This window comes from Geotrypetes seraphini, chromosome 3, assembly GCF_902459505.1.
Source record: "Geotrypetes seraphini chromosome 3, aGeoSer1.1, whole genome shotgun sequence".
NCBI classification, from domain to species: Eukaryota; Metazoa; Chordata; class Amphibia; order Gymnophiona; family Dermophiidae; genus Geotrypetes; species Geotrypetes seraphini.
The window spans coordinates 136,307,490-136,323,213 of NC_047086.1; the positions used below are offsets into that span (position 1 = coordinate 136,307,490).

Below are 15,724 nucleotides of genomic sequence, written 5' to 3' on the forward strand. Positions count from 1 at the left end.
TTATTATTATGTGAATGGAACATTGCTACCCATCAAAGAGGTTATGTGATACCAAATCTTGTCCCAAAAGTCCTTCAACAAAGGGCACTCAAAAATCATATGTTTCAAAGATCCCAAAGCTAGTTTGCAGGATCAGCAAAGGCCCTCTCCTTTTGTATGCTGTAGTTTCGATAATTTTTGTGGTGTCCAATACTCTCTGTGTATTAAAAAGTAGTAAGATTGGCATAAAGCAGCTGAGCTAGTAATTTTATACGGTAACGTCCATATATCTTCCCAATCATCTGACTCCAGGACAAAATCTAACTCTCCATGCCAAGTGTTCATCAATTATCTGGGAGATGTATTTTATGAAGTCTTAATACTTTATACCAATTGGCAGCCTCTTTTTTATGAAAGGCAATTTTACTACAAAGGGGCAAAAGGTCTGGAACTAGCCTTGATCTATCCTTCGAGTGTATAAGGTCGTGAAGTGCGTGCTTGAGTTGCAAACATTGGAAAAAGCCCGAAGGCGACAGTTTATACAGAGAGCACAATTTGTCATAGGGTATCCAATTATTCCCATCATAAATATGATGTAGGGACCAAATTCCAGAAGATGTCCAAGTTTTCCAATTTACAACATGTTGTTGTATTTTAATGTCAGGGTTGCACCATAAAGGTAAATACATAGATCTATTCCATTTGGTATTCAAAAGATCTTCTAAATTTTGAATAGCTAGTTTATAGGAATCTAATACATAATCCTTAGTCTGTATCCTCCCAGCAGTTGATACAAAGGGCAGATATGACAATTTTGTCCACCTATATAATTCCTTGTCTAGCTCCATCCAGGATGCATGATACTCAGTTTGGTCAGAGTGAAGTATCCACCGTGAGCCCTGCCTAAGAAGGAAAGCAGAATGATAATCCCTAAACTCAGGAAAATTCACACCTCCATTTTTACGTGACTGTTTTAGTTTACATAACGCTATTCTGGGGATTTTGTAATTCCATAGAAACTTAGTCAATAATTGGTCAATTTTATTGTAAAATGTTTTTGGAAGAAGAATTGGGAACATACTTAGAGGATAAAGGATTTTAGGCGTGATTACCATTTTGATCAACTCTAGTCTCCCCCACCATGTAAGATTCAATGGCGACCATCTCTTTGTCAATCTAGTGATGTTATCTATAATATCAGTGGATATAAATGTTATGGTGTCTTCAATTGTATTCCCGAAATGCAGTCCTAAATACTTTAATTTGTCATTGGTCCAGCAAAAATTGTAGTCCACCATATCATTCTTAGTAACAAATTTATTGAGAGGCATTAATTCTGTTTTGGAAGTATTCAATTTATAACCAGAATTTTTGGAATAGGCTAATATAGTCTCCAGCAACTCCGGAAGTGATTGTGGGTTGGTATATATCAATATATCGTCCGCGTATGCAGACATCTTAATTTCAAGTTTACCACATAGTATTCCAGAGATAGAAGAATTCTGCCGAATGGACAGCAATAAGGGTTCTAAGGCAATATTAAACAAGAGAGGGGAGAGAGGGCAACCCTGTCTCGTTCCTCTAGAAGGGCGGAATGAAGAAGACTGGATATTATTAATTTTGAGTACTGTGGTCAGCGAGCTATATAGAACTTTGATCATTGCTATAATCCGATCATTAAAGCCAAACCAAATCAAAGCTTTAAACAAGTAACTCCATTCTACACGGTCAAACGCCTTTTCAGCGTCCAGTGCCAGAGCGGTGAATGTTGTGCATGATGTAAAAGAGAAGTAAATACCCTAGTGTTATCACTTGCCATACGTCCCACCATAAACCCATTTTGTTCAGGCCCTATAATACTAGGTAATACTTGCTGCAATCTATTTATTGGCTATGAGTTTGGCATATATTTTGGCATCTACGTTAATTAACGACAAAGGTCTGTAATTTTGTACTAAAAGAGGATCTTTTCCAGGCTTAGGTAATACTATTATACTTGCTTCCATGAAAGACCCTGATATATTTCCAGTATCCAGGAAAAAAGTATATAGTTCTAGTAGTACGGGGACAAGAATCTCCTGAAATGCACAGTAAAATTCGACCGTAAAACCGTCCGGACCCGATGATTTCTTTTTAGCCATAGCTTGCAAGGAGTTTAAAATATTTTCGTGTGTGAATGGAGCTGTAAGAAACTCATTATCTTCCGAAGATATAATAGGATGTAAAATAAAATCATTCAAGAATATCTCAGATTGTTGCGCAGGCAATTCTGTCGTATACAGCGTATCATAGAATTGTTTAAATTCATTAATAATCTCTACAGGATCAGTTAACACAGTCCCCTGACTATTTGTGATAGCATGAATAGTCGATTTTTCTTCCCGTACTTTTAAGTAGTTAGCAAGAAGATGTCCGCTCCTATTATTATTACTGTGGTAAGTCGTCGTTTGCATAAATAGAGAATTACCAGCTTGAGTACTTAATAATAGATTATATTTGAGCCGAACATCACGAAGCTCCGCTAAAATCGTCATACTGTCAGGACTATTTTGATGCGCTATTTCCAAAGCTTGAATCGTTCGTTCAAATTCCAACAATTGTTTCATATCATTTTTCTTTTTATTTGCCTGATACGCTATGATAATGCCACGTAAATATGCCTTACACGCATCCCCTATTTATAGCCAACTTGTTTGTTCAGGCTTATTATTGGCAAAGTATTCTTTTAACGCTGAAACGATGAGGTCCTTGAACTGAGTATCTTCAAGTAGCGCATTATTAAATCTCCAGGAAGATTTTTTTGAGTCCTGTGCTATATCTAGTAAATGCAATTCTATGGCTGCGTGATCTGAAATAGAGATTTCATTTATTTTTGCCAAGGAAATATTCTTTGTTAGCGATTTACTGATGAGAAAGTAATCCAATCTGGAATATGAGTTATGTGGCGAGGAGTAGAATGTATATTGGGATTTATTAAGATGAGTCAGCCTCCAGGAATCAGCTAAATTAAGCGTAGAGATCATATTATGTAAAGAATACCATGCTTTGGAGAGTTTATATTTAACTGATGATTTCCTATCTATTGAGGGTTCCAGGACTAAATTAAAGTCTCCAGCAATGATATGGGAACTGGAAGAATTGGCTAACGCTATTGACAATACCTCATTATAGAATTCAGGATCATCCATGTTTGGGGCACATACATTTATTAATGTTATAGTATGGTCCTTAATTTGTATTTGCAATGCTATCCACCTACTCATTGTATCATTCTTTTGACTAATAACTTTCAAATCAGATCTATTCCTAATAAGAATGGCAGTGCCGTTCTTCCCCCTACATGCAGCTGAATAATAAACTGGTAATGACCAAGCTGTTTTCAATTTAACAGATTCCAAGTTAGATAGATGCGTTTCTTGAAAGAAAACTATATCCGGTGTTTTACATGATATGTAAGTTAATATTTTCTTTCTTTTAATTGGATTGTTGAAACCCTTGACATTAAGAGAAATAAATTTTAATGACATGATATACACATAAGAGGATTTACTAAACCCATACTGTCCCAGTAAGCCAGAAGCCGACACTCAAGTGCAGTGATACGTAATCGAGATATTACTGAAAATACAACTGAAAATAAATGCTTCACTCCCTTCTGCCCTAAACTGCAGAGACAGACTGAAGCAAGTGAGCACTAGAACACCAACACATACATTGTAAAACTAAACAAGCCAGATCCCGCACAATTGATCCTACAGTCAATGCCAACTGAAAACTATGTTCTTTTCATACACACAGAACAGAGATACACCCTCGCCCAATATAGAATAATCACAAACTAAAAATAGAAATATGTAGACAAAAGTTAAACTGAACTGCTAAGAAACCAGACTCTGCAACACCACAACACCACAAAAACAGTAATGCATGTACTCTAATACTGTGCAAAATATAAAGACAGTAGATGTAAATTTGAAAAAACCGATACATAACAATCACCACTTTACAAATTAACAAATAAAAATAAAACAAATAATGAGAAATAAGAAAATACCATTTTATTAGACTAATCCATTTTTCAATTAGCTTTCAGAGGCCAAATCTTTCTTCAGAACAGTACTGTTATGGTATCCTGTCCTGAGGAAAAGGGTTTAGTCCAAAAAATTGCCTTATTTCCATTTCCTATTTATAAAATTTTATCAATACAGTTACAATACTACTTGATTCTAAGTAAAGCAACAAAAAAATCTTTCTACCTTTTGTTGTTTCTGCTTTAATCATCTTCTCTTTGCTCTCTTCTTTCTATATACAGTGTTTGTCCTCTCTCCCTTCCATGCAACATCTGCCCTCTCTTTGCCCCTTCCACCCAGCTTGTGCCCTTTCTCTCTTCTCCTTCCATCTACTGTCCACCCTCTCTCTGCCCCTTGCATCCACTGTCCACCCTCTCTCTGTTCCATATGGCATCTTCCCTCTTTCTATGTCCCTTCAATAAACTGTATATCCTGTGCCCTTTCTCTCCTTTGTACATGATTCATTTTGGCTTCACCCCCCTCCCCTATGCTCTGGCATCTCTCTCTCTTCTCCTTTCCTTCCTTCCCACTCCACCCCATGGTCTGGCATCTCTATCTCCTTCCCTTCTCTCCCCCCATGTCCTGGCATCTCCCTCTTATCTCTCCCTCTGACACCTCCTCTCCTTTCTTTCCCTCTGGTCTGGCATTTTGTCTCCTTTAGTTTCACTTCCTTCCCCCCATGCCCTGGCATCTTTCTCCTCTCCTTCCATCTCCCCCTCCCAGTTCATTATCTAGCATCTCTTCTACTTCCTTTCTCTCCTTCCTTCCACCTGGTCTGGCATCTGCGTCCTCTCCCTCTCCCTTGACATCTCTCCCCCCCTCCATGGTCTGGTAGCTCCTTTCCTTTCCTCCCATGGTCTTGGCATCTCTTTCCTCTCCCTTCCCTGATGTTCTTTATCCCCTCTCTCTCCCCAATTGGGTGTAGCAGCAACAGCACTTCTCTTCCCCTCCCCTCTCCCCAATTGGGTGCAGCAACAGCACTTCTCTTCCCCTCCCCAATTGGGTGCTGCAGCATTTCTCTTCCCCTTCCCCCCAAAAAATTGGGTGCAGCAGCAGAACATCTCTTCCCCCTCCCCTCCCCCATTGGGTGCAGCAGCATATCTCTTCCCCTTCCCCCCCTTGGGAGCAGCAGCAGCACTTCTCTCTAGCCCCCTCACCAATTGGGTGCAGCAGCAGCATCTCTCTTCCCCCTTCCCCTTGGGTGCAGCAACAGCATCTCTCTTCCCCCCTCCCTGGGTGCAGCAGCAGCAGCATTTCTCTTCCCATCTCTCCTATCAGCGGAGTCGCAAGCTTCCCTTCATCGCTGACCTCATGCTGCTCTTCCTTGCTTCAGGCCTTCCTCGTTGTCGAGTCCTGCCTTCGCAGAAACAGAAAGTAGGCAGGACCTGGCAGCCAGGAAGGCCCATAGCAAGGAAGAGCAGCAAGACAAGTTTTAACTTCCCTCCGTCGCTGACCTGTCTCCCTTAGTTTCCCTCCGTCGCTGACCTTAGTAGCCATAGCGAACTCATGCTCTGGGGCTTAATTGTGTGCGTGCCTTCTCTTCTCCTCCCCCCCTCCTCCACCCCAGAATGTAACTTCTGGTTTAGGAGGGAAGAGAAGGGAAGCTGGCATGCACAACTTAAAGCCCCGAAGCACGAGTACTCTATGGGCTAAGGTGGGAAATTGCCAAGCCGGTGAGAGGTGGAGGTTTTTGTTTTTTTTAAATGTTGAGCAGCGGCAGGATTCGCGATAGATGGCAGTTAGGCGATCATCTAAATTAGCCGGGTGCAGCGCCTGGCTAAAAGGCCCTAGGGCAGTGGTAGGCAAACTCATTAGTCAAAAGAGCCAAAATCAGCAGTACAATGATTAAGATTTTTTTTTAGAGCCATACCCCGTGCCCGCTTGCGCTGCAACGGCTACGTCAACCCGACTGACACCCTGCTCATCTGCACATAGTTGAAATTGATTCGTGGCAGAGCCTAGAGAATAACAGGGGGAAAAAATTTGTCTCCGTCCCCTCCCCATCCCCGTAAGCTCGGTCCCTATCCCCACAAACCACCTGATTCCATCCACACAAGCCTTGAATTGTTTTATATTGAACTTATTATATTAAAATATAAAAGAAACAATATTCTGTACAATTGTCAATTTATAAATCAGCTTCTTCTCCCCACTCTCTCTTCCCTATTTCCCTTCAGCGTCCTCAGCCCACTCTCTCTCCACTTACCTTCAGTACACGCACATAAAAACAAGCAAGTAATTTTATATCATTTTCATTCTATTCATTCATAGAAATTTAAGTCTAAATAATGCCAGTCACATAACAAAACATGATTTTACAAAAATAATTCCCTGCACAGTCAAGCCTGCAAGGATTACTAGATGTCTTTCAGCAACTCGCCTCCCTCCCCCTTACCTTCGTGGCCAAGTCAAAATGATCTACCAACAATAAAATTTTAAAAACACAAAGCACACCGTACGCAGAGAAAATGTTAATTATCATTTATATTCCGTAGGTTTTCAAAGAGGTCAAGGCAGATGACTTTATGCAATGTCACCTCAGTAACAACTATGCAAAAATAGACAAATATACCCCTTCCCTTTTTACTAAACCACGATAGCGTTTTTTAGTGCAGGGAGCTGCACTGAATGCCCCACGCTGCTCTCAACGCTCATAGGCTCCCTGCACTAAAAACCGCTATTGCGGTTTAGTAAAAGGGGGCCAAAGTGCAAAATATAGACAGCATATATAAATTATCAAAACGGACACATTTTGATCACTAAATTGAAAATAAAATCATTTTTCCTACCTTTGTTTGGTAATTTCATCAGTCTCTGGTTGCAGTTTATTCTTCTGACTGTGCATCCAATATTTCTTCCCTTCTTTCAGCCTCCTGTATGCTTCCTCTCCTCCAGACATCATTCCCACCCCCAACTTTTTCTTTGTTTTACCCTGCCCCCTTCTTTCTTTCTTTCTTTCTCCATGCCCGCTTTCTTTCTGTATGTTTGACTTTCTCTCTCTCTCTCTCTCCTTGCCCCATTTCTTTCTTTTACACCCTGCCCCCTTCTTTCTTTCTCTCTCCATGCCCCCTTTCTTTCTGTATGTCTGTTTTCTCTCTCTCTCCGTGTCCCATTTCTTTCTTTCTTTCACCCTGCCCCCTTCTTTCTTTCTCTCTGCATGCCCTCTTTCTTTCTGTCTGTCTTTCTCTCTCTCTCTCTCTCTCCGTGCCCCATTTCTTTCTTTCACCCTGCCCCTTCTTTCTTTCTCTCTCCATGCCCCCTTTCTTCTTTATGTTTGTCTTTCTCTCTCTCCGTGCTCCATTTTTTTTCTTTCTTTCTTTGTTTCACCCTGCCCCCTTTCTTTCTTTCTGGCTCCCTGCCCTCCTCCATGCCACCGCCATTGTGAAACATGCTGCCACTGCCGCCATCGGAAACAGGCCAGTGCCGAGTTCTCCCTGCTTTTCTTCCCCGCGGGGCCGACCAACTCTCGCCACCCGACGTCAATTCTAACGTCGGAGAGGATGTTCCGGGCCAGCCAGGCAGCGATTGGCTGGCCCAGAACGTCCTTTCCGACGTCAGAATTGACGTCAGGTGGCGAGAGTTGGTCGGCCCTGCGGGGAAGAGAAGCAGGGTGATCTCAGAACTCGGCACCGGCCTGTTCCCCGATGGCGGCGGTGGCTTGGAGGAGGGCTGTGAGAAGTGAAGGGAAGCAGGTTGGGCACCCCTGTTGTAGACGAGCCGCGAGCCGCAGTTTGCCGACCACTGCCCTAGGGAGAACACTGGAGGGTGGCCAGCTGTGCACCCCCTTGGGGCGTGCACCTGGGTCGGACCGCCCCCACTTGGTAAGCCACTGTATTAGACCATTTTTCTAACTTTTGCAGATCCTTTTTCATGTTTTCTACTCTCCTCAGTGTCTACTCTGTTACAAATCTTGGTATAATTTGCAAAAAGGCAAACTTGTCCTTCTAAATCTTCGGCAATGTTGCTCACAAACATATTGAACAGGATCGGCCCCAGCACCGAACCCTCCTCCAAGCGAATTCCATTAATCACCACCCTCTGGCATTTGTCTGTCAACCAGTTTCTAATCCAGTTCACCACTTTGGGTCCTAACTTCAGCCTGTCAAGTTTGTTCAAGAGCCTTCTATGAGGAACCGTGCTTTGCTGAAATCTATGTAAATTACATTTAGCTTATGCTCTTGATCCAGTTCTCTGGTCATCCAATCAAAAAATTCAATCAGATTTGTTTAGCATGATTTACCTTTAGTAAATCATTCAAAAAATAATCAACTTATTTCCACATAAATAAACAATCAAATACTTTTATGGTCACACAGTGACTCTAGATTTCTAAGTGAATGCTCAGACCCATAACCAAACTCTAGTGAAAAGTCACGGAGTCAGTTATATTAGAGACCATCACAGCAAGTTCACTGTCTCTGCCACCTGCTAATAACATACAAGGAAAATATAGATAACTTATCTGAATGAAGTTGGCACTGCTGTTGCTCTTTCACTGCTCCGGGTACTAACAAATTGCAACTGCCATAAGCTGTTAAACCCCCCAACCCAGGTTTCACGATTGGCTTCCTCAGGAGGGGCACTGCAAAGGAAAAACAATAACATTCTAACTACCTTATACTGTGACAACAGGGTCATGGTGAACTAGAAACCCAAGACATACACACTAAATGTTTCAAAACCTTTCAAATACTATTAAATAGGCTTACCAGGGACCGGACACTCCTTCACCCGGCTGGCAGGCAACTCTGCTTATGGTTTAGTAAAACCATGTTGCCTCATATCCTGTAACCCATTTGATTTTAGGAATTTCACTATCCTTTCTTTCAGCAACACTTCCATTATTTTTCCAATAACTGAAGTGAGTTTCCCGCTTCATCTCTGTGACCACTTTTATGAATAGGGATCACATCTGCTCTTCTCCAGTCCTCAGGAATTATTCCCACCTCCAAAGATTTGTTGAACAAATCTTTAATAGGACCCTCCAGAACCTTTCTGAGTTCCCTCAATATCCTGGGATGGATCCCATCCGGTCCCATTTCTTTTTCTACTTTCAATTTTTCAAGTTGTTCATAAACACTTTCTTCCGTGAATGGCATGGTATCAACTCCATTCTCATGTGTAACTTTGCCAGGCAATCTCGATCCTTCTCCAGGATCTTCTTCCGTGAACACAGAACAGAAATATATGTTTAACATGTTTGCTTTTTCCTCATCACTTTCTACACTGGCCTACAGTCCACCCAGGTCCCAGCAATAAAATATTGCTCACAGTTCTTTAGGAAAGCACCATCAAGTATCCTGTTTCTATCAGTGACCAGTCCAGGTCACAAGTACCTGGCCAAGACTCAAAATGTTGCAAGAGTTTGTGCTATCTAAACTGAGAAATAAGCAGTGTCTTAATACTTGTATCAACCCAGCCTAGGAGTGGGCTGGAAAGCTGAAACCTTCTTTTACTGAACAGCTGTATCCTCTCGGACTGTGCGTGGTTAGAAGCTTAGATCTCTATAGATCTTAAAAAATATATACAAGGTGTCTATTAAGTTGCTTTGCAAGATCTTAAAGAAAGAGAGAGTACCGAAACAGAAACCTTCAAAACTTAATGGAGCAGGGCTTATATTGTGAAGGAGTCACATGCTGAATTCTTTTGTTTTACCAGTGGCAGTAGCCAGATGAAAAAGAGGCCCTCCTCAGCTGTGGGATACAAGAGACCAATCAGCCAGTTTGCAAGAGTTGCCATGGTGATGGGATCACATCCTAGATACCGGGTGAGTGCTGATAGATTGATGTATGTATGCTTGGGTGGAGAAGGTTTGAAGGACAGTAGGAAGGTTTTCCAGCCATGCACTTTACTATTCACACTTTCATAGCCATCTATAGATCATATCCATAACTGTCAATATTCCAGTTTGTGATCCAGTTTGAGAAATTGACAATATAATGCATATATTCCAGTACTGATAAATTGAAACCTATGAAGTCAACGCTTATGAAAAGGGAAATCTCTTCTAAGTGAAGAAGTCCCACCCTGAGTCAGTGGTGCTTAACAGGTCCAGTGTTGCACCTAGCTAGTGTTATACAGCAGCATTAGAAGTGGGACAGCTCTGTTTGTAGATTTTGGGCCTGATTCTATAAATGTCACCTAACTTGGTAGGCACCATGGAAAATGGCACCTACTCAATAAAAAGAAAAGAAAAGAAAATGGCATCTACCACATGTCATTCAAAGTTAGACACCTAAATTGAGTTAAGCGCCAGTAGGCATCATAATGTTAGGCACCAATACATTAGGCCAGAGTTTTCCTGGCCTAATATACCGAAATCTAACATAGATGCCTAGCGGCGCCTAATTCAATCCATATCCAAATTCCATCCCTAACTAGGCTTACTTTCCATTTAGATGTCAGTAGGTGCCTTGGTGTAAATGCCTATGTGGGCACCTACAAAGTTAAGTGCCTACCATCAAATTAAAAATTTTTATAGATTGTTTTTTAATAGTGCTTTTTAATTAACAGCGCTAATTAAACCAATTAAAAAAATTAAGTTAGGCATGCTGATCAGGTGCCTAATGGTGGATACTTTTTATATAATCAGGCCCTTTGTTTCGAAGTATCTACAGTATAAGAGAACATAACAACATAAGAATTGCTGCTGCTGGGTCAGACTAGTGGTCCATCATGCCCAGCAGTCCACTCACGCGGCGGCCCTCTGGTCAAAGACCAGCACCCTAACTGAGACCAGCCCTACCTGCGTATGCTCTTGTTCACCAGGAACTTGTCTAACTTTTTTTTGAATCCCTGGAGGGTGTTTTCCCCTATGACAGACTCCGGAAGAGTGTTCCAGTTTTCTACCTCTCTCTGGGTGAAGAAGAATTTCCTTACGTTCGTACAGAATCTATCCCCTTTCAACTTTAGAGAGTGCCCTCTCGTTCTCCCTACCTTGGAGAGGGTGAACAACCTGTCCTTATCTACTAAGTCTATCCCCTTCTGTAACTTGAATGTTTCGATCATGTCCCCTCTCAATCTCCTCTGTTCAAGGGAAAAGAGGCCCAGTTTCTCTAATCTTTTGCTGTACGGCAACTCCTTCAACCCCTTAACCATCTTAGTCGCTCTTCTCTGGACATTTCGAGTAGTACCGTGTCCTTCTTCATGTATGGTGACCAGTGCTGTATGTAGTATTCCAGGTGAGGGTGCACCATGGCCCGGTACAACAGCATGATAACCTTCTCCGATCTGTTTGTGATCCCCTTCTTTATCATTCCTAGCATTCTATTCACCCTTTTCACAGCCGCCGCACATTGTGTGGACGGCTTCATCGACTTGTCGATCAGAACTCTCAAGTCCCTTTCCTGGGAGGTCTCTCCAAGTACCACCCCAGACATCCTGTATTTGTGCATGATATTTTTGCTACCAAAAACATAAGAACATAAGAAATGCCTTCACCGGATCAGACCGTGGTCCATCTTGTCTAGCGATCCGTGCACGCGGTGGCCCATTTAGGTTCTCCTTTTTGGAGACCCGGATTTCCCGTATCCTTCAATATGATTTGCAAGAAGGTGTGCATCCAACTTGCGCTTGAAACTCGGAACAGTATTCTCCGCCACAATCTCCTCTGGGAGAGCATTCCAAGCGCCAACCACTCGCTGTGTGAAGTAGAACTTCCTAACATTTGTCCTAAACCTGCTGCCACTCAGTTTCAGGCTATGACCCCTTGTCCGTGTCACCTCCGAAAATGTTAGTAATGCTGTTTCCTGGTCTATTTTATCAAAACCCTTTAATATTTTAAAAGTCTCTATCAAATCCCCTCGCAATCTTCTCTTCTCGAGGGTGAATAGTCCCAGTTTTATGAGGCGTTCTTCGTAGCTCAAATTTTCCATACCTTTGACTAGTTTCGTGGCTCGCCTCTGCACCCTCTCCAGCAGAGTTATATCCTTCTTAAGGTATGGAGACCAGTGCTGGACACAGTATTCCAAGTGAGGTCTGACCATTGCTCTGTAAAGTGGCATTATGACCTCTTCCGATCTGCTCGGGATCCCCTTCTTAATCATGCCCAACATCCTGCTTGCTTTCTTCGCTGCCGCCACACATTGAGCCGAAGGCTTTAGGGTTCTGTCTATCAGTACCCCCAAAACCCTTTCTTGTTCGCATTTGGCTAAGTGGCATTATGTCACCCCCAACATCTAATACTCATGTTCTTTGTTTTTCTTTCCTAGATGCATCACTTTGCATTTGTCTATGTTAAAATTCATCTGCCACTTTTTTGCCCAAGTTTCCAGCTGGTTTAGATCCTTCTGGAGATCCTCGCAGTCCCCTAGGGTTCTGTCTATCAGTACCCCCAAATCCCTTTCTTGTTCGCATTTGGCTAATGTCACCCCCAACATCTTATACTCATGTTCTTTGTTTTTCTTTCCTAGATGTATCATTTTACATTTATCCATGTTGAACCTCATCTGCCATGTCGATGCCCATTCCTCGAGCTTGATTATGTTACGTTGCAGATCTTCACAATCCCCCTGCATCTTCACTACTCTGAATAGCTTCATATTGTCTGCAAATTTAATCATCTTGCTCGTCACATCTATGTCCAGATCGTTTATAAAGATGTTGAAGAACATGGGTCCAAAACCATGCCATGTGGCGCCCCACTAGTGACGCTCTTTCAGTCCGAGTATTGTCCATTTACCCCTACTCTCTGTTTCCTATGCTCCAGCCAGTTTTTAATCTACGTGAGTATTTCACCCTCGATTCCATGGCTCGCAATTTTCCGAAGTAGTCATTCATGCAGAAACTTGTCAAATGCCTTCTGAAAGTCCAGATATACAATGTCGACTGGGTCGCCTTTGTCTATCTGCCTGAAGTGCAGCAAGTTTGTCAAACAAGATCTGCCTTTGCTGAAACCGTGGTCCTTTATCAGCGTCTCTACCATCTTTCTCAGTACCGAGGTTAGACTCACTGGTCTGTAGTTTCCAGGGTCTCCCCTCAAACCTTTTTTTGAAGATTGGCATAACATTCGCCACCTTCCAGTCCTACGGATTCTTTCCCGTTTTGATCGACAGATTGGCTATTAGTTGAAGCAGTTCAGCTATGGTCCCTTTCAGTTTCTTGATGACCCTCGGATGGATGTCATCCAGACCCGGGGATTTATCGCTCTTAAGCCTATCAATCTGTCTGCATACCTCTTCTAGATTGACTGTTAACCCTGTCAGTTTCCCGTTTTCACTTCTAGCATATAGACAGTTTTTGTTTCATTTCATATCTTTGAAACAAAAAATGTGGAATAACTTGTAAGTTTCATGGCTCCACATCTGTCTCTTTTTGGTTGGGCTGAGAACTTTTCAGCAGCCCCCTTATATTGTGATGTCATAATGCCGCATTCTACCTGTGCCTAAGAGCCAACCTCATCAGTGATGTCACAATGGCTTGGTTTCCCTATACTTGTGCCCATTTGTTGGATACATTTATCCATATAGCAGATGGCTATAGCAGCTATATAGGTAACTAAGACCTCATCATCAAAATGTCCTAACCCCTCTTCAAGATAAACAGATTCATTTTAACTGTATATTGATTTATGCAGTCAAAATATATCTGCATATTGAACTGGTATATTTTTAAAACACTTAAACATGGTCAGCACTTGATCCTGACTGCATAAGTGGTTTTTTTAAAATATTGATTTCAATGTACCTACCTCAGGGCTTACTGTCTAAGTCTGAGCACAAGGAAATTAAAATACCTACTTAAAGACATTCAGAGCTTGATTCACCCATAATCATTTTGGCCAGGGAACGGCAAATAGTTAGAAAGTCTAAAAACCATTTGCTGAAATTGCAGACAATATTTGACCGAAAAATGAAATATTTATCCCAACCTGAAAAATAGTCAGTGTATGAAACAAGCATAGGTATACCCACATATACTGTATCTCTACAAAACTTGATTCACTTAAATACTTATATGCCATTTAGCTGCCTCTCAGAGGCATCAGACCTTAGGGCTCCTTTTATCAAGCTGCGCTAGAGGGGTTAACACGTGCGACGTTTCATCATGCGTCAACCCCTGCGCTGGCCTAAAAACTAATGCTTGCTCAAGGGAGGCGTTAGCGGCTAGCGCAGCCGGCGGTATAGCACACGGTATTACGCGCGTTAAACCGCTAGCGTGGCTTGATAAAAGGAGCCCCGAATGTATTTACTACTGCCTTGATTAGTTCACTGTAATTCTTTTTGCATAAGGTCATCAGAAACTGTACTGTTCCCGATTCAGTTAATCCAGAATGTAGCTACACAAATTAATTCCAGTCACAGGCAGTTTCCAGTGCTTGCATTGGCTTGTGGTACGCTTTTGTGTGCACTTTAACTTTTAAAGACCTTGCAAGGGGATAACTTCTCTGAGCTATTAGTCCTCATGTTCTTCTGTTAGGGATGGGCAGCCAGAAAATTTTCATTCTGTGTCATTTCCTGTGTTGTTCAAAGGAATTTTCATTTTATTCCGTTTTTTGGGCCATTTTGTTGTTATGAAAATGTTTATTTTTTTTTTTATTAATTATTCCATTTGTTATACTGCATGACTTTATACAAGAACCCAGCAGTGTACAATTTAAAAAGAAATAACAGAAAAGGAAAAACATAGGGCTCCTTTTACAAAGCGGTGCTTTAGTGCGCGTGACTTTTAATCACTTGCTACCCCCGCGCTAGCCGAAACACTATCGCCTGCTCAAGAGGAGGCGGTAGCGGCTAGCGCCTCTGGCGGTTTGGCGCACGCTTTTACGTGCGTCAAACCACGACTGCGGCTTCGTAAAAGTAGCCCATAATAGGAAAGAACGCCCAAACACAATCATGCACACATAGAGCAACCTAAAATCATCATTAGAACCTCGACCATACCTCAGCAGCAGTCCAACTAGTCCCCTAATGAAGTTACAGCAAACAACCCTAAAATAGTGAGCTTTCAAAAGACATTCGGCAGTCTGAAGCTTTTTCTCTGCCACTGCTTCCTGTCCCTGAATAGGCTGGAAGCAGTAGCAGAGAGAAAGCTTCCGAGCCTCCAAAGACAGCGTGTTTTCTTTACTTATGCTGTAGGCAGCCTGAAGAGTAAAAGCAGAGCTGCTGGGAACAAGAACGGAGAGCAATCACACCCAAGTTCCGCTCTTCTGTTGTGCAGATAAGTTCTTCACTCCATAAGCTGTACCCTTCATTCGTGTTTTTGCAGCCCAAATGCATGACCTTGCATTTCGTAGCATAATGGTTACTAAGGATGGGCAGACTGGATGGGCCATTTGGCTTATCTGCCATCATGTTTCTAACATAAGAATAGCCATACTAGGCTAGACCAGTGGTCCATCTAACCTAATATCCTGTTTCCATAGTGGCTAATCCAGGTCACAAGTACCTGGCAGAAATCCATCTAGTAGCAGTGACTTCCCCCATGTCTGTCTCAATAGCAAATTACAAATTTGTCCTCCAGGAACATGTCCAAACCTTTTTTTAAACCCAGATACACTAACCATTGTTATCACATCCTCTGGCAATGAATTTCAGAGCTTATCTATTCATTGAGTGAAAAAATATTTCCGCCTCTTTGTTTTAAAGGTATTTTAATGTAACGTCATTAAGAGTCCCCTAGTCTTTGTAATTTTGATAGCGTAGAAATCGATTCACTTTTACTCATTCTACACCTCT

At 42.1% G+C, this 15,724-nt stretch overlaps 1 protein-coding gene across 3 annotated transcripts in view; it reads left to right on the forward strand.

Moving 5' to 3' along the window:
* Window positions 1-15,724, forward strand: part of KIF3C (kinesin family member 3C) — a 285,345-nt gene that overhangs the window by 249,478 nt on the left and 20,143 nt on the right. For all 3 annotated transcript variants that reach the window (XM_033936155.1, XM_033936154.1, XM_033936156.1), the window contains one exon: window positions 9,708-9,816. In XM_033936155.1, coding sequence (XP_033792046.1) covers window positions 9,708-9,816 — 109 coding nt within the window. The remainder of the gene's footprint in view (window positions 1-9,707; window positions 9,817-15,724) is intronic.